This window comes from Thalassophryne amazonica, chromosome 11 (assembly GCF_902500255.1).
Source record: "Thalassophryne amazonica chromosome 11, fThaAma1.1, whole genome shotgun sequence".
Lineage (NCBI taxonomy): Eukaryota > Metazoa > Chordata > Actinopteri > Batrachoidiformes > Batrachoididae > Thalassophryne > Thalassophryne amazonica.
In genome coordinates, this window is record NC_047113.1 from 27,662,023 (window position 1) to 27,681,335 (window position 19,313).

The window sequence follows — 19,313 nt, forward strand, 5'->3', positions numbered from 1 at the left end:
CCATTTGAAGCATTTTTTCAGTTATCCTCTGCACTAACTGGAGCATATTCCCGCAAATAAATAAAACCACAGAGCTGATGCAAGACAAACATTCTATATAAAAAAAAATACTACATAGAAAAAAGTTGGTAAGCATTTATTACAGTGTATTTATTACCTGTACTGTGTGTATACACACACACACATGAAACAAACAGAAATGACATTTTTCAAGGAAAGTCCCTGAAATATTTCTAAGCGTTTTTGTTTTTTGTTTGTGTTTTTGTGTTCTTCACTTTGTTGACTATACTGCCTCCTGGTGGCAGGCACATAATTTGACGTTTGCGTTGCCTTAATTTAGCGCTTTTATTTAATGGCCTCACATCTTCCATTCGGAAAAAAAAAACTAAGCAGAATCTGTTGGTTACTTTTAAAATACATGTTTTAAATTTAGTTTTATAAACGGAATTGTTTTTTCTGAAGTGTTGAAGAATTTTGTGATCATAAACGGTGAGTTTTCACACGATGCGTGTCTTCTCATGTGCTGGCGTTTTGTTGCGCATCAGCAGATCGAAAACAATACAAAGTGTGGAGTTTAACTCTTAGAGCCGGTGATGTTGGAGTCCTGACATCCTAACTAAACAGCTGTTTCGTTATGATTACTTTGAACTCCTCCGTACACTGGATGTGACGCAGCTAGTCGGCTAGCCGCGAGCAGAGATGCTAATCTGCAGGTGTGTCAGCAGCTCGAACTCCTTTAAAAATAAAGATAAACTGTGTTGTGTAATTATGCAAATAGAAAAAGAGTCATTCGGAAATTACATTATGTGAAGTATGTATGTCAGTTCATTTTCTAAAAGTGAAGGAAAAGCCAAGTTTTTCTGAAGCATTTTTTAATTTTATTTTTTCCCCTCACACAACATAGAATTGCATAGAAAATATGTAAAATATATGACAAATATGATATGGAGTACAGAAAAATAGGATTCAATGCAAGTGTTAAAAGATAATGTCGAGAGCAGGCGGTGAAGGGAGTGCAGAAGAAGTTGGTTCTGGCAGACATGATGCATAAATAGATGTGTGGAGTTACAAACCTGCAAAGATTGCAAAATGACAAACTGTAAGCATGAAGGAAAGAAAACACTACGTTTACATGCAGCCAATAACCCTTTCATAACCGGAATATCATCAGTTATCACGTTATCAGGTTAACGATTTTATCAAATACCTATAAATGATAAATGTTGTATGGTTTTCCAAAGTGTATAAAAAGCCATATTCATTGGTGAACAACTTGATAACGATTTTATCATATACAGTGATCCCTTGTTTATCGCGGGAGTTACATTCTAAAAATAACGCACGATAGACGAAATCCGCGAAGTAGTCAGCGTTATTTTTTACAATTATTCTAGATGTTTTAAGGCTGTAAAACCCCTCACTACACACTTTATACACTTTTCTCAAACAGGCATTAACATTTTCTCACTTTTCTCTCCTGTGTAAACACTCAAAGCTCAAACCTTAGTAGAAAAAAATAGAATGTTTTCCTATAAATAATTATGATGGCTTTTAGAACTAACAAATTTAATTTTAACGATCAACCTACGAGGTTGGACACGTAAGAAATTATTAATAGTGACTCACCAGTATTTCACAGTTCCTCTGACCGCGCCTCTTCGTCGTGGCGCCGCTCCGCTGTCCGGATTGGCTGATTACTCGGGTGGTATGAAAAATATTACCCGTCCACGAAAAGGGTGTATTGCTATTTGTTCTTTAGTGTTTTATCCAATCGTATTGGTGTATCATTTATAGGTATATGATAATAGCAATAACCCGGTTGTTCACAGCCATGTAAACACCCGCAAAATACAGAATATGCTCATATTCCGGTTTTTAAAAACCCAAATATGATCCCTGGGTTACTCCTTTTCTAACCCGAATATCAGGTCATATAAACGCGCATCAGAATATCCCCATAGAAAGGCACATTATTTTGTGTTTTGAGCATGTCCTATCCGCAAGGAATCTTGGTCTTCTGAGTACAGCAACTACTTGTGTGCAGCGCGCGCAACCCAGCGGACACCACAGAAGCAGAGGTAAACAAGCATGGGGAAATCCAGATGCGGTAGCAATGCACCACACTTTTGGAGCAAGCAGGAAACCAAGTACTTCATTAGTCTTGTGAAAGACATGAATATAATGTCTTTTATTGACGGTAGAAAGTACGAACGCCAGATCAGATCAAGCACCGGTGGAAGACGATGGGGATTATTCCAAATGATACCAATGACCATGTATACAGGAGTAACTCTGTCTGCTTAAAAGCATGTAAACGGGTTATTCCTAATGATTCAGAAACCAGAATATTGACCTTATCCATATATTAACGGCATGTAAACGTAGCTGAAGTGGAGGAGGTGTAGGTCTGGGCTGTATGGGGTGATCTGATGCATCAACCACATGTAGAATTGAGAAAAGATGAAGAGAAACGTCAGAAATCATTATGTGAGGTAATACATGATCGTAATATGAGGTGCTTTCAAAAGGTATCGGACCTTAATATATGCCATGGAAACAAATTAGTATGTGAGATGTTTGGTGGGGAGGTACTGGGAACCTTCCTGTGCATGCATGAAGTTTTTCCCACCTGCAGAGCGCATCAGTCGCACCAGCCTTAGAGTCAACACGTGTATTGAACTCCTGTTGGATTCTCATTTGTTATGACATGACTGAACAACTTGAGCAAACGTATTGCATCAAATTTTGCCAAAAGCTTGGTGATACCATTCACCATTCACTAGCGGAAACCGTTCACAACATTCAGCAGGCGTTTGGTGATGATTCTGCAAGCACGTTCTGGTAGGCTGTCCACAAGCCACAATGACCAAGTGATTGACAGAATACAGACTTTGGTCAAAGGTGACTGTTGTGTTACCATCCATGAACTTGTGGACGCGGTTTGGCACATTCTGTTTTGATGGAGGATTTGGGCATATAGAGAGTGTCAGAAAAAAAAAAGGTCTAACCTTACTAACCCCTAGAGCAAGCACACAGGTGACAGTGGTAAGGAAAAACTCCCTCTGATGATTTGAGGAAGAAATCTCAAGCAGACCAGCCCCAAAGGGGTGACCCTTTGCTTGGGCCATGCTACCAACACAGTTATTAAGTCCCTTCGGCTGCTCCCTTGTTTGCACTCGGGGTCGCCACAGCAAATCCAAGGTGGATCTGCATGTTGAATTGGCACAGGTTTTACGCCGGATGCCTTTCCTGACGCAACTCCACATTACATGGAGAAATGTGGCAGGGGTGGGATTTGAACCCGGACCCTTCTGCGCATTAACCACTTGGCCACCACCCCTGCATGCTACCAGCACAGTTGACAATACAAATATACAGGAACTTTTGGGGAGTACATGCTGGTGTACAGGAGGGGAGGCTTGCAGAAGAAGACACTCACTCCCACTTCTGGATGGAGCAGGACCTCAAGCAGAGAGGAAAAATTAATGCCAAAGCTACCAACAGTGGTGCAGAAGCAACTGCATGTGGAAGTCACACAGGACATGATGGACAAACTGTGACTCTGTCTTCCTGAACACCATCATCACTGGTGATAAGACATAGATTTTCGGGTATGACTTGCAAACCAAGTTTCAGTCATCGCAATGAAAGCATCCAACATCACGCAGGCTAAATAAAGCACGGCAGGTGCGCAGCAGTGTCAAAGTCCTGTTGACAGTTTTCTTTGACTTGCATGGGGTAGTGCATCATGAGTACACATAAGAAGGCCAAAATATTAATAAAGCGTATTATCAGGAGGTCCTGCATCGCCTTCATGATGTTGTGGACTGCAAACGACCAGATCTGTGGGTGAAAAGTTGGCAGCTCCATCATGACAATGCACCCGCCCATTCTGCTCAGCTGATTTGGGCTTTCCTGGCCAACCACAACACTCTGGTGATTTGTTTGGCTCCCTGCTCTCCTGACATGGCGGCCTCTGATGTTTGGCTGTTCCTCAAGATGTAGTGCAGCAGATAAGTGAAATAATCATGCAAATGGTGATAAAAGCATAAAATTCGGCAGAAAATACTCCTTAGACACTCCTCTTTTGAAAAAAACGATTGGCCACTTGATTTTTTAATCAGTGGTCAGGTAGGGGTCAATTGAAGAATTACACAGAGGTCAAAATTAAAAGATGGTCCAATCATATTGAAAGATATTCCACATTATTTGCCTGATCATAAATATTCCAAAAAGGTATAGTTTGGACTATCTGTGACTGAATTCTATGGAGTTACGGGATAAAAACAGCAACAATGGTGACAAAGGTCAGTGTCATTTTGTACAGAGGTCCAAAGTTAAAGTTGCTCCAATTTAGGTAAAAATTGATGCAAATTATTGGTTGAGCTAATAGGATTAATAAATGGAATAATTTTGGCAGTGTTGAATGTTTGGTCTCCAAAGTAAAGGTCAAACAAGGTATTCGTCTATTGGATTCTATGACGTGACATATGTTACTCCGTAATGTGATAAGTAAGTAAAACCGTGTTAACTAGTAATTTGCATCACTTTTTACCAAGATTGGAGCAACTTTAACTTTTGACCCCTGTACAAAATGACACTGACCTTTGTCACTATTCTTGCTGTTTTTATCCCGTAACTCCATAGAATTCAGTCACAGATAGTCCAAACTATACCATTTTGGAATCTTTATGATCAAGCAAATAATGTGGACTATTTTTCAATATGATTGGAGCATCTTTTAATTTTGACCTGTGTAATTCTTCAATTTTCCCCTACCTGATCACTGATTGAAAATTCAAGTGGCCAATCGTTTTTTCAAAAGAGGATTGTCTGAGGAGTATTTCTGCCAAATTTGATGCTTTTATCGCCATTTGCAGGATTCCCCGCTAAATATTCTTATCCGCTGCACTAATCAGAACAACACGAAAAGAGGCTCAATGATGACATCATGCGGAATGCCACAGCCCTTCAGAAATGCTTCCAACAATGGCAGAACCACTGGGAGAAGTGTGTGCAGTTGCAAGGAGACTACTTCAAAGGGGATTAGGATTTCAGACCCCCAGATGAGTAATTGTATGTTTTGAACCCAAAGGTTTTAATACCTTTTAAATGCACCTCGTATGTAGCATTCCATACTGAAGTGGGACCAAGGAGCCAGTCTGCTATGCACGCTTAATACCCTTCAGCTCTCGGAAGTGAAGCAGAGTAGGTCCTGATTAGTACTTGGCTGGGAGACCACTTGAGAAGACTGCTGTGTGTGTTTCTTCATGTTGAACTGGAGATGTCAGGAAGGCCATCTTGTAATAAATTTGTGTGAAATCCCAATGTGGACCTCGGCATCATCCGCTGTGGTAGCCCTGAACAACAGGGGGCAAGACAAAAACCAGAGGAGGGCCCAACTCACTCTCAAGTATCAGCAGGCCACACTTTGGTGTGTAGAGCAGGTTGTTTCCCATTCTGTACCTGGATTGAAAGCTTGCATCTTAGGGTGCACTCATACTTGGCACTCTGGACTGTGCCTCCAAAGTCCAGTATGTTGGACTAGTGTGAGTGCTCTGGGTCATGGGTGTGGCTGGTCCTTTTTCTGGCACGACTTTTTGAGGTGTTTTGAAGCATGTTCCAGCTGGACTCAGGTCATGTGTAGTGTGATTACAAACAACTCCTGAGTATGGATCACTGATGTCGCATCACTGACATGACTGTTCAATTTAAGAGTGATTCTTGATATTTATACAGTCTTAAAGTCATTCAATATTTGTGTTAAAAAAGGGGTTTGTTTATCTCCTCACTGATGAACACAAATATTTCCTCATCTCCTGCTTTCATAAATACAGTGGCTTGCAAAAGTATTCAGCCCCCTGGTATTTCACACATTTTAATTTGTTTATGGCATTTCAGATACAAAAGGTAAACCAGGCTTCTCAATATAAAAATTTCAAAAATTATCTTCCTTAGGCTCAAACTGAAAGTAAATCTCTACAACTTGATATAAATTAAGTAAAAATATAAAAGCCAAGATGATGGGTTGCATAAGTAATCAGCCCTTTTGGTATAATACCTGTAAATAATCAGTTTAATTGCCAGTTTTCTTCAGACAAGTCAGGGGATGGATACATGAACATTTCCAAGTCACTGAATATGTCTTGAAATTTATTTACAACCGTTATGAAGAAATACAGTATGGCACGCTGTGGTAAATATGTGTGGAGTAGACAGTTCTCAGAAACTGAGTGACTGTGCAAGAAGGAGAAGAGTGAGGAAAGCCACCAAGACACCCAGTCAACCTGGAAGAAGTTACAGGCTTCTGTTGCTGTGATTGGAGAAATTGTGCATAGTGCATGTTTGCATTTTGTATCCCCAGTTATACAGCTTCATGATGAAGTGGGACAGAGGAGGGTTTTCTTTCACCAAAACATCAAATCTAGGCTTACATATCAGATGTACCTTCTGGCAAATTGTAGCTGAATTTTCAGGTCTTCTTTTTAATAAAATCCTCCTCAAATTAAAATGCATGAAATACCAAGGGGCTGAATACTTTTGCAAGCCACTGTATTTTGTCATGTCTGCAGTATGATTAACTGATGAATCCCTTATTGCATAATTTATTCAAATGGGACAGGTATATGGGGAGGTGGAGTGAAGTAATTATTACCAGTTCCTCGGTCATTTTTATCATGTCCGAATACACTATTTCAGTCATTTTTGCTGACTGTACGTATCCATGCCAGTAAATATTCTGGTGCCTTTTACCTTCTGTAAAATTAACCATAGAAACTACCTCAGCTTATATTAATTCCCAGTGAACACAAGTGTCACTAATATCCTGTGATAAAGGAGTTTTTAGATTCTGCTAGTTATGTCAAGCATAGACGTGTGGAAAGACACATTTGGAAAACACCTTTTGCATCTTTGGATCACTTGCTTTGTCACACGCACAATGAAGACTATGGCTCTGCATGCAGGTAAAAAAAAATAAAATTCACAGTCAGTGGGATGGGACAAGTGTTACGGTTAGGACTGGAGTGGAACGGTGAACCCAAACGCAGGGAGCAGAAAAGAGAGTGGAATGAATTCCAAACCCAAACCGATTAATTTGACACACAAATGTGCAACACATTGAAGAGTATGGATATGGAAGAGGCCCGGAGAAACACGGCCCGCACAGTGGTGGAACCAGGGAACCGCAGCCAAACTGGTGTTGGAACCAGAGAGATGAGTGGATGCTGAGAACCAGGAGGTGCAATGGTGGAGATGTGGTTCCGGGAGCCAGGTGGCCGCCTGCAAGCTGTCGACGTGAGATCTGGAGGAGACAAACAGGTGAGTGGTGTGCAGAGCACACAAACCCAGTAAGAGTTCCTGAGTGCAAACCAACTTTTTTAGGTTCCTTAGATCAGTGATTCTCAACCGGGGTGCCGCGGCACCCTAGGGTGCCGTGATCGATCGTCAGGGGTGCCGTGGGTATTTTTCATATTCGCGATTACCGTGAATTATTTATTTTATCCACAAAGCATAAAACGACTCAGAATCTGACGTCATTGTGCTGCAGCCTCGCTCTCGTCTTAAGGCGGGACAATAACAAGGAGGCTGACGGCCGATTAAAACAGTACCGTCTCCTTCAAAAGCCGTCTAAAATGCGGAGCTGTCGGTGTGTGTGTCTGTGCCTGTGTGTGCACGCGCGCGGAGTTAACAGGCTGCAGACTGTGAGGGAGGGGCTGGGTCAGGGAGGGGAGGGGGTGGGGTGAGGGAGATTCCTGAATGCAGGCGCGACACGTTCAGTGCGCAGCGAGCACGGAGCAGAGAGAGGATTTTAAATGGAGTGAACATGTTAACAAAACGAAAACGTGAAGCTTTTACTTCTCTCTGAACTTTCTCTAAAGGTGTGATTCTGCCGTTACCGTCCTGTTCACACCATGTGCGCGTCGTATGCTGAATTTATGAGATCATGAGATGAAATAAACGGTCAAATATCTTTAAAAACATACTTAAAAAATGAGAATATATGAATGAACTGAGATACACAAAAAAAATGTTCAGACGCACAGATCACAAAAAGCAGGTGAGAACTCTGAACTTTAACAGCTGTTATTTTCCAAAGGTATTTATTTGTTCAATCTTGAGCTTAATGCAGTGTTTAAGCACAAAACGTGACTGATGAGGAGAAACAGTTTCAGAAATGCAACAGAAACAACCACAAATCGGAAAAAGTTGGGACTGTATGTAAAATGAAGATAAAAATAAAAATGTTGCACCATTCCCAGTTTCTCCACTCGCAGAAGCCAAACGTTCTTCCACAGTTGTGTAATTATACTACATACAATAGTAGAATATAAAGAAGAGAAAAAAAGAAAAAAAATAGACAATATATTCGTCAATCGCAATTATTTGTCTGACAATTAATCGTCTCCAGAAATTTCTAATCGTGACAGCCCTACTTGAGATCAGAGCGCAAAATGCTTGAGGATTTTCGAAATGCGATGTTTTCTGTATCGATTTTCTATTGCGATATTTGGGTTTTGCACAAAACCAGAGGTAATAGAATTATAATATTATTTTAGTTGGTGGTGTGCCACAGGATTTTGTAAATATAAAAAGGGTGCCGCGACTCAAAAAAGGTTGAAAAACACTGCCTTAGATGACCCCAAAACACAATCAGGATGTTCCTACAAATAAAAACTGGCCTCAAGCCAGTTATCCGAGATGGCTGCCAAAATAGGGTTTTTCCACTAAAACACCTTTAAACAACATATAAACAACTTAAATAACACAGAGATTCAGTGATAAGGGTCTATTGGTGGCCATTTTGGACAGCATTTTGAATCTTAAACACATGAATGAAGTTAGTTTAAGCACAAATGAGTTTGCTGTGACCTGCAATGGTCTTCCCATTGAATCTCTGATATTTAAGTTGTTTACATGTTGTTTGAGGCCAGTTTTTATTTTTGGGAACATCCTAATTGTGTTTTGGGGTCATCTAAGGAACCTAAAAAAGTTGGTTTGGTTTAGTCCTGGGGGTGGTGCAAAGGTAGTAATAGGGGCGCTATGACCACTACAGTCTCTAGCTGAAATAAAATCACACAGAGCGTATTGACAGCTGGAATGTCAGACAAAAAGGGGCTGAGCATGGAAGCCCAGAAAAAGCTGCAGGAAAATTAGCAGCACACAAACTACTGAGCATGGGAGCTCGGAAAATAGCTGCGTAGGCACGAATAAACTCTGAGTAGACAGAGAGGCCCGGTTACCGTGAGAGGATCACTGAGTTTCTGATGATAATGATGTGAAGAGCCGGGGTTTAAGTACAGGTGCTGAGATGAGCGGCAGGTGTGTCGATCAGCTTGAGGCGCGCCACCTGTGCAGAAGGGAAGAGAGACAGAGACCAGCAGCAGAGACTAAGCCAACCCACAACAACATGTTTGTTGTGTGATTGTATGAGAGGGGGCTACACCACCGTCTTTGCTTTGGGCTCAAAGAGCCAAATAATAATAAAGTGAAGCAGACCGAAGCTACATGATAGAAATTGACTTCAGAGAAAGTGACTTCAGTCATTTGGGCTTAGTGTGATTATGCCTCAGGAAACCAAACCCAGGCAGTCACTCCTCACTGCAATCAGTGAAGCCTTCCTCACCAGCAAAGGCACCCAAGTTTCTAGACTCCACACCTTTTCCTAATAACCAGTCCATGCAAGCACTGAACAAAGTACCATATTGACCCAAATTTTTCTCAAAAATGTATCAGAAAAAATACAGGTGCATCTTATAATTGCAGACTAGACTTTTGCATATCACACATCTACAACAATAAGCAGTACCAAACAGTGGTGAACAGCATGAGTTGACCTTGTAAACAAGCTCATATCATTGTCTTGGATATAGTTCACAATTATGGTGCCAAGTGGCACTTTGCTTTTTAACACAATTATTAATCAACACAACTTTAACAAGTTTACCACGAGAAACAGTATATAATTGCACTGTTGTTCTGTAACTGTCCCTGTGTTGCTGTAACACTGTAAATTTCCCCGTCGTGGGACTATTAAAGGATTATCTTATAACATTTGCATATAACACATTAAATAACCATTATGTACACTTATTTAGAGTTCTTCCACATGTCCATGCGGTTTCTTCTTGGACTTCCATTCCTATCGACTGCGCTACGTATTTTGACAAGCTCACAAACGTCTCCTTGCAGTTTGATTTCAACAATGGAGCCACATTATTTTCACTGCTCAAAGTGCACCCAAAAAGCTTTATTAAGAGATGCAGTATCAGATCAGCAATCATTGTGTTCCTTCACTCTTTCTCTGCTTCTCACTGCTAACCATTGGCAGTGGATGGAGAGATGTGGTGCTACCAAAGACCTGGGTTTGAAGCCCACCTCGTCACTGAGCTGCAGAAACAGCAACAGCGCAGCCAGTTCTGTGACACTCTGCTCAAGTCAGAAGGTAAAGATGCAGAAGGCAGCACATTTATACTTTTACTTGTTCTGAGAAGCACCTACTGATGTTTCTCCTCTGCTCCAGGTGTGTCTGTGCCAGCACATAGCTGCATTCTGTCAGCATTCAGCTCCCAGTTTTCCTCCGTTATATCCTCTACACCAGCGCCCCCAGCTGGACAGAGTCGTGTGGTGGAGTTTCGGGCTTTTGGTGCCTGCACCCTGCTGCACATGATGAGGCTGCTGTACTCTGGGGAGATGGCGGGAGAGGGGGAGGAGGAAAGGCAAGAGGCAATTTCTGCTGCAGCCAAGCTGGGCATCCATGGCCTCGTGGAAGTCTCAGAAAGGGGGTATCAAGTCCAAAATGGGGAAAGAGGAGGCCATTACGTAGATGTTGGTGTGCAGACAGAATCGTTGCTGCGTGAGGAGAGCGGAGGTAGGCGGGGCAAATGGAGAAGACAGGTGAGGGATGGGTATACACTTCTGTGGAAAGACACAGTGCCAAACGGTGAAAAGGACACATGGACTCAGACGGATGAGGTGCAGGGAAGCACCGCACACACGACTGAACCAGCAGCCTCCTTTGAGACACTTAATATACCTGCTTTGAAAAGTTTCGGACACTCAGAGCTCCATTTTTGTCCCACCCACATTCCTCGCGCCCCTGTAACTGTCATTCACGCACACAATGAAAACCAAATCTCTGCACTCCCGTCTCTGCCCTCTGTTCCAGCAGCTTCTCTCGGGGAATCGACTCCAGCTGGATGCAGATCTTTTGTTCTAGGTCAGCCCTATGCCTCTGTGCCGTCGTCCTTTGCGGTCAGCCATGTTTCTACAGCAGGTTCAAGCCAAACGTCCGTGTGTGCTGGTGACCATCAGCATTGTTGGGCAGACCTTCTAGAAACAGGAGGACATGTGGCAGCTGAAAACGAGGACGAGGCATATGAGCAGTTTCAAGGCAACATTCCAGGATTCATCACCTATTTCCTAGATAGAGGGAACAGTTCCCGCCGCAGGCGAGCGGGGAGGAGACGGGGAGCAGGAGTTGGCAGAGCCAGGAGGGCCTACCCGGTAGCGAGGAGACCACGAGGAGGAAGGGGAATGGGGCTAATGCAGACAGTGGATGTTCAAAAGGTCGGGGTGAGTGTGTTTCACAGAAAATGGGTCCAGAGGTGGACAGCGGAGGCACTCAGGACAGGTCAAGGGGGAGGAGCCACTGGCAGGAAATTGCAGCTAAAAACCAGAGATCTTCTGACATCGTCCAAGACCTGTCAGAGCAGAAGGCCACACAGCAAAGTGTGGGAGGTCAGCGACACTGGAGAAGTGCTGCTACAAAGTAAGAGAGGAAGAGGTCGTGGCAAGAAATCAAATACAGCAGAGCGGCAGGTGAGGGCGCTGTTTCACTACTGTCCTATTTGTGGCAGGAGCAAAACCTGTCACAAGGCCACACACACACACACACAGTGCTTTGAGAACACACAGCGTCATGATGAATTTATTTTAAAAGTCGATATTAGCCACAGTCCAGAGGTGGATATACAGTTGTGGACATTTCCATATAAACTTATTTAAAAATAATACTAATTACAAGGTAGATTGATTTCAGTTTTTCTTCACTATATCACAATTCACAGTTCACATCCACCAAGACAAATCCTGCAGTAAATTTTATTTATTTATTTATTTATTCAATGTTTTACCAGGTAAGTCAATTGAGAACACTTTCTCATTTACAATGACAACCTGTAATAACATGTAAGATTCCAGAAATGCATGTAATTTACATGTACACACTTGTGAATGACCAATTATTATAATTAGGGGGTAATTGGAGAGACTGTGGCTGTATTTAAGGCGTTATTTGTTGAACCAGTGGCTTTATTTTATTTAGCACAGTTTTGGATCTCCACATAAAAAAGCCATGATACCACAAACAGTTTTTTCCAAAGCACCACCAGAACCTGTAGACATTCTGACAGAACACACATATTGTTTGAAAAATGGTATATGTGAAGATAAAATAAGAAGAATTGAATTTTGTTGATGCCCTTATGGGGGAAATTTAAGTGTAAAAAACTACAAATAAGATACGAAGTAAAAGAAAAATAAAGCTGTGTATGTTATATACACCTGTTGGACAATGAACATAAAGAATACATTGTGTAGAATACACATTATGTGTACAAGGGTATATGCATACGTTAAGCATGTAAGTGGGCAACATTTATTTTGGTTGTTTTAGACAAAGTATATGCCAACTTGTGTTTTTATTGGTTCACAATGTTTTTACTGTTCCTTGTATGATGTTGACTGTATTACAAGTGTAACTGTTTGTTTTAGAAGATATAGTTAACAAAAAAAGAAATCAATAGTTTTACATATTTGAGCAAGGTTTATTTCCCCCCTACAGTTCATATGTCATCAGTACTACACTCCAAAGGTATACTGGACTAAGACTGTATTGGCAATTACTTTTGCAACACATGACTCCTCACAGCTGCATTATAATATCCACATTGAACATTGTCACAAAAAGTCTTTTTAAAAAATTTAAATACCTTACACAATCAAAATACTCCTCACATACAGTGTGTAGAGGTAACAGTTATCAAAGCATCAATCTCTATTTAGTTAGTTTATTCTCTGTACAATGCCTGATTGATCATTAATGGCCCAAACTGAAATGGTAATGAATTCACTTCAATCATCTTTTAATGATGACCTTCTCCATACATAATGTTTGTTAAGTGATATTTTATTCAAGATTGTTTAAAAAAATGTTTACTCTTCTGACATTTTACAAGGTGCTTAACACTTGGTCAACTTGTAACTTAAGATACTGCAGTTGTATTTCTGTATAGCAGTTACAAAGTTTGAATTTGCTCATTAACAGCTTTACATCTCTCAATATGTACTCTGTTTCGCAACAGCATTTTTGCATTTACCAGCATTATACTTTATAGACTTTATATACTTTACTTTTTTACGTCATCTTTCTTTAATGTAAAGAAAGGTGTCTTATAAGATACAATAATTGTATACCATATTTCCTGGACTACGTCTTGTAAAAATGTATTAGTTGCATCTGTCCTAAACGGATTCATGAAGAGGAAGAAACATATAAAGTGCATGGATCAATAAGCCACATTTATTTTTGAAATGTAGTACTACTTGCTTCATGCTGTAAGAAGTAAATGAATTTAATTAGAGCCTTACATTATTTAGTTATTTATATATAATTTAAACATTGTGTTAGTGAGCAGAAGCTAACGAGGTAATGTTGTATGAGGCACAAAGAATTTAAGCGTAAACTGTTTTTTGTTGACGCTGAACAAATGAAAAATGCCTTGAAGGAGCTAAGTGTGTTACCTTACTAAATGGAAATACATTTTTAAATAGATTTATATATATATATATATATATATATATATATATATATATATATATATAAAACATTATACCTACTTTTACCTTAGCCTAGTTGCCTTCCTAGCTGTTCCACAAAGGGCAAACAGTTGGAGTGCAGAATAATACAAAGGTTATCCCCCTCTTCTTCTTGTTTTATGGCAATTAGCATCCAACTTAAAGGTGCACTGCCACCACATTCTGCTCTGGAGTGTGGATTAGACAGTATCTCATTCAGTTAAGTATACAGTAGCAGCTTGTCACACTTGTAGATGGTGCCATCTTGTGGTCGGAGATGATAATGGGGTACTTTTGGCATATTATAAATTTAGGTGGCAGGACCAGCCAAACAAGTAAAAAAAAGAAAAAAAAGTGTAATTTATAGTCTGGAAAATATTGTAGATTTGGTATTAAGCTGTTGCCTCTTTGCTGCCTTATTACAGAGAGGTCGTCCTGTTGGTAGGGGTCGGCGAGGGAGACCCAAATCAGCAGCATCAGATTCTACTGTTTTTACTCCCATAACATTCTACAACAGTCATACCTCCGATTCTCAGTTGACGTTGCCATCTACATCTGTTAGTATGCTGTCATGTCCAACCACCTATGGGACTCCAGCGCCTGCCCTCCTTCACACCACCCAGCTCCCTCCTCTGACAACTCCACCTCATGAGAATCATCAGGAAACTTTTGAATGTCTGCTAGAAGAAGTTCTGTTGGGTCTCAACCTCGATGCCGCTGGTCCACGTTGTCATCCTCCTCCTACAGCAGGTGGCAGTAGTTGTATTTTTTCCTCTCCTACCCTTATCAGCAGTCATCAAGAACATTGCTCCACTGAGGGTGTTACTGGAGGAAAAGAGGGCACTGGATTTAGCTCTGCAAACAGTGAAGAGCAGCAACAGGGAGAGGGACCGATCAGTGACATTCTGGACAGCTTTCTTCAGTCCTTTGAGCAACATGTTGAGGCATGCAACGCCAAGGAAGAAGCGGTGGCACACTGGCAGAGCGGTACAGAAGGCAGCCAGCTTCAGCCTGTGCTCAGCCAAAGCCAGACTCCTCATCCAGAAAGCTCTGTTCAGCACACACAGGCTCCTGCAGGTTGTGGCTACACGCACAGTGAAGTCAGGCCTTCTCAAACTTCTCCTCATGTGGACTCAGTCAGTGCTGTCCCACCCTTCATCCACAGTGACGATCACTGTCCAGAACAAGCATCAGTTTCCAGAGTGACTGAGCCGCTGCACAGTGATGACATGAGCCTAGAAGCCACAATGACCCAGGCGCCACCAGAGATGGCGCCCGCACAGAGCCCCATTACCCAAGCAAAAGCCAAACAGATGAAGAGCAGTCAAACAGCTTGTGTTAAATCAGTGGAGGAAAAGAGAACTTGCATGAAGAATCCTGTGTCCTTAAAGGCCCCAATAACCAAAATCACAAACGATCCAAAAGACGAGCAGCAGCAGCAGATTTCTGAAGGGAAGCAGCGTAAGAACGAGCCAGCGCAGGACACACAAGTTACTACATTACAGGTACTCATCAATCAGGTCAAGGTGACCCTTTTATTAAAAACTTGTCACAGGATTAATACCTGTTAGATCCAAACAAGCCCGTATGTATAAAATACATGCTAAACTTTATGTATTGTTGCATACTGCGCCATGTATTGGTGGTTCTTGAATCTGTGCAAATACTTCAGAACTCATACAGCTCAAACAGTTTATGCTGCGTTTACACATAACAACGACAAGTTACGAATGCCACAAAGTATACATTCTTGGCAGCTGATCACGAATGTGATGATTTGATGCAGAGGCGTCAGGTGTCCTCAAGAACTGCTGCAACTTGTTACCACGCATTACGATTAATGGCACGTGTTGCTGGAGAATTATCAGGAACCATTATGCACGGTCAAGAATAATGTTCCACGTTGTTACGCGCTATTGTGTGTAACAGCGCATCCTTATGTTCTGTCACGTTCTGAATGAGGTGAATTGTCTCCACACACATACCCATTCATCCTACCAGTTGCTGAACAATTCACATTGCTCCAATTTGCTCCTCAAAATCCACAGCAGAAGAACTTTTTGACTGCATGCTTAGTTGGGCTCTGTACCACAGAGTGGCGCAGAAAGGAGGAGGAGACTGAGAGCCAGATGTGTGGCTCCACACGGCTCTCTTCTCGCTTATTTTCCCAAACATCAGGCACAGAAGCAGTAGCAGGTGGAACACCTGCAGGAGCACGCTGATGAGCATTGGAACGAGACTTTTAGCCAACTTGGCGTCACTGTCCTCTTTTGGCATATTGCAGCAATGAAACTGAATGTGGTGCAGCAGGGTTTAATTGTGCGCACGTCAGAGAAGAACACTGTCACACTCTATTAAGGATCACCACTAATCAAGACGGATCAACACGCTCAGTTGCGACCTCCATGACATGAGGTGAAATGAGGGTGGTGCGTGACATTCGTGGAAGATTTTTTGACAGCCAAAAACATGCTCCACGGAAAATCACGAACATCACGCACCAACATGCACTATTAAGAAACCTATTCAGATGCATTAAGTCACGTTAAGAATGTCAGGAATGTGCCAAGAATGACGCAAATATGGCATTCATAACGCGTCTTGCTTATGTGTAAACACAGCATAACACGACAAAAATCATACAATTAAAAAAGAGTGCTACAGTGATGAACTTTTTGTGTTTCCAAGTAGAGCTCTAATTTTTGTTTAACTGAGAAGTTTTTTTTTTATATTTGAATACAGCAGATATTTTGATACAATAAATTTTACTGTGAAAAGATAAAAAAGAACCTGCAAGTACTTGTTTCCATCACTTTTTCAATTCACATCAGTGCTGAATGGTCATATGATTTGTCTGTATAATTGTTTGTTGTTGTTTTGTTGTTTTACAGAGTCCTGTAAAAACAAACACCAGTTCCTCATCAATAACGTGTCCACATGATACTGAAAGGAACCAGCAACCAGTATCCTACATGAAGACATTCAGCCCCAAGATGAAGAAAGTACAGGTCCTGGTGAGGTTTTTTTTTTTTCTCAGAATAAACACATAAGGTACATAGATTTATTAGTAGTTGTCTTTATTATTTATTTGTTGCAGTTGTTTTTCAGTCATCCATTTCATTTCTGCAGCAGCCACATTCAAGGGAAACACCACTCTGCCAACCTGTGCACAGTTCTCAAGATGCCAGTACTCAGCTTGCCCAGCCTATGAACCAAAACTTAACAGAAGTCACTGAATGTAAGTTGAAAAGTAACAGGTCCCCCCAAAATGGACATCTTTATTTATCAGTCAGGGAGAGTTTAGTAGTCCCAATTCAGCAGCAGCCTGTGGAGTCCTACAGTAGAGACAACCAAGGGACAAACCAAGGAAGACATAAAGAACAAGAAGAAAGTCAAAAGACACGTGAAGAACAAGAGAAAAACACAGAAATATATGAAGAACAAGAGAAAAAGCAACAAATGGATGAAGAAAAAAAGAAAAACAAGGAAATACACAAAGAACAAAACAAGGGGATACATGAAGAACAAGAGAAAAACCAAGAAGGAGATGAAGACCAAGAGAATACTCAAGAAACAGCAGAGGAAAACCAAGGAACATGTGAAGAATCGACTGTACTCTCACAGGAACAGCTGAAAGGGTCAATGAGGGTGGCAAGAAAAAGACAAATGGATGCAGTGGAGGAGAGGAGCACAGATGCCACGGTGGTTAAGAGGATTTGCATTGATGAAATATCACAGCCAGCAGCTGAGGCAAATGTGTCCACCTGTGTTTGTGGCTTCAGTCCCACAGAGGAGGAAATCTACATGGAGGCCGCTGACGTAGACACCAACGAAGGAGATGTTTCACAGAGAAACATTGATCCCAAAGAGGGACAGAATGAATATTTGACAGATGAAGATCTTGAGAGCAGCAGTGATTCGATAGTTGACGTGGACGAGAACTGGGATGATAGCAGCTTTCTGCTGAAAATGAAAGGTGAGCTCAGCCAGATCTCTCCATCCAGAGAGGCAGCAGGAGCACATTGTGGTCAGATGAATCCTCTTGTTTTGCTGCACTCACACTCGTATGATGTTCATGAAGATGAAAATGAAGAATACATCGACGTGATTGAGGGGTGCAGTCCTGTTCCCGGTGTGGTATGTATCAACTGGATGGATTCTTCAGGATGTGAAGAAGTGGAAGAAGATGAAGAGATTGATGTGGTTGGACCCGCTATGGATTATGCTTCATCTTCTCTCATGCTGTTCTCAATGCTGTGACTGAATGTAGGACTAAGAGAAAGGCTTATGCAGATACTCTGTGTTTTCAGTCCAGTACAGAACAACCAGATACTACTTTTGTTTTAATTGATGTACTGTACCTGCTTTCCCTCAGCCCAGTGTTTCCACTTAGCATTTAAGAGCATGTCTCCTCCAGAGAACGTTCCTGAGGTTAATTTACCTCTTCCCTACAGCAGCAGATCAAAAAGTACTGACAGAAACCTCGACGGATGTTGATTCATTACATATGTTATGTCCAGGTTATATTTTTGTACTAGCATGCCCACAAGCAGAAGTTATTCCTTGTTTTCATCTATACTCAGCTAAAGCGCAGCGTGTTTTATTTGATACTTACCATTGTAAAAGAGAAAACCTCTGCGCTTCTGTCCGTGAAGCCTCTAAGGTGACTTCTTCACCAGGTACAACGGGAGCTGCTGCGTTTCAGCTCTTTAGTTGAGAACTGCAAAATTGAGAACTGTGCAACTGCAAACTAGGATTGTTCATCTGTGCATTTCTGACAAGTGTTGCGACTGATTTTGTGTGAGGAATTACGAGGTTCAGTAATTTGTGATTGTTCAGCAGTCATGTTCAGGTTTTAGATTGAAGTTTATTTTAACTGTCCTGAGTTGTCAGCAACAGCACTATAACGCAATTACAATCATTTAGAAAGAATGAGACAAAAATCAGGTTTGCGTTGTCAGAAGAATCTTTTTTTTTTTTATCTGTTGTAAATATAACAATGAATATACTCGTTCTAAATGTCAGCCTCTGTTCTGCCACATATTTCTAAATGTTCAGGGAAAAATCATTATTTTATTTTTTTTTATTAACTGTAAAGCCGTGTTTGGCTTTATGTTCTTTGTGGCACTGAGTTTCGGATTTGTCAATTAAAAATCACTTGTCATATTCATTGTGGGGGTGTTTTTTTTTGGGGGGGGGGGGTGTTTTTTTTTGGGGGGGGGGGGTGTTCCCCACTTCTATAAAGTCAAGCCTTGTGTTTCTGTGCTGCACCACATCACCAAACTCCACTGGGTCCATTCCATTTTTCTTTTTTTTTCTTGAGTAACATTGTTACATTGTTTTATAATATTTCAATAATTTTGTCATGCATTTGTTGACACAGTGGAGTTCCTCTCCCCGAGTTTGCTTCTGAAAGACTCAGACTTTCACAGATACCAGATCATGGTTACAATTAC

General features: G+C 41.3%; 1 protein-coding gene across 1 annotated transcript; it reads left to right on the plus strand.

The window, feature by feature from the left end:
- Nucleotides 1-10,298: 10,298 nt before the first annotated feature.
- Nucleotides 10,299-18,117, plus strand: LOC117519649. The gene is made up of 5 exons (XM_034180922.1): nucleotides 10,299-10,444; nucleotides 10,523-11,820; nucleotides 14,283-15,383; nucleotides 16,749-16,865; nucleotides 16,987-18,117. Exons 1-5 carry the CDS (start codon nucleotides 10,342-10,344, stop codon nucleotides 18,115-18,117), a joined length of 3,750 nt encoding a protein of 1,249 aa, XP_034036813.1. The 5' UTR covers nucleotides 10,299-10,341.
- The last annotated feature ends 1,196 nt before the right edge of the window (nucleotides 18,118-19,313 follow it).

What these genes read in the sequence shown, in the direction of transcription:
- LOC117519649 (XM_034180922.1), top strand. Translation starts at nt 10,342, where the DNA reads ATGTGGTGCTACCAAAGACCTGGGTTTGAAGCCCACCTCGTCACTGAG. An exon ending in CACTCTGCTCAAGTCAGAAG is followed by an intron (nt 10,445 to 10,522) that starts GTAAAGATGCAG and finishes CCTCTGCTCCAG; the next exon opens with GTGTGTCTGTGCCAGCACAT. An exon ending in TACTCATCAATCAGGTCAAG is followed by an intron (nt 15,384 to 16,748) that starts GTGACCCTTTTA and finishes GTTGTTTTACAG; the next exon opens with AGTCCTGTAAAAACAAACAC.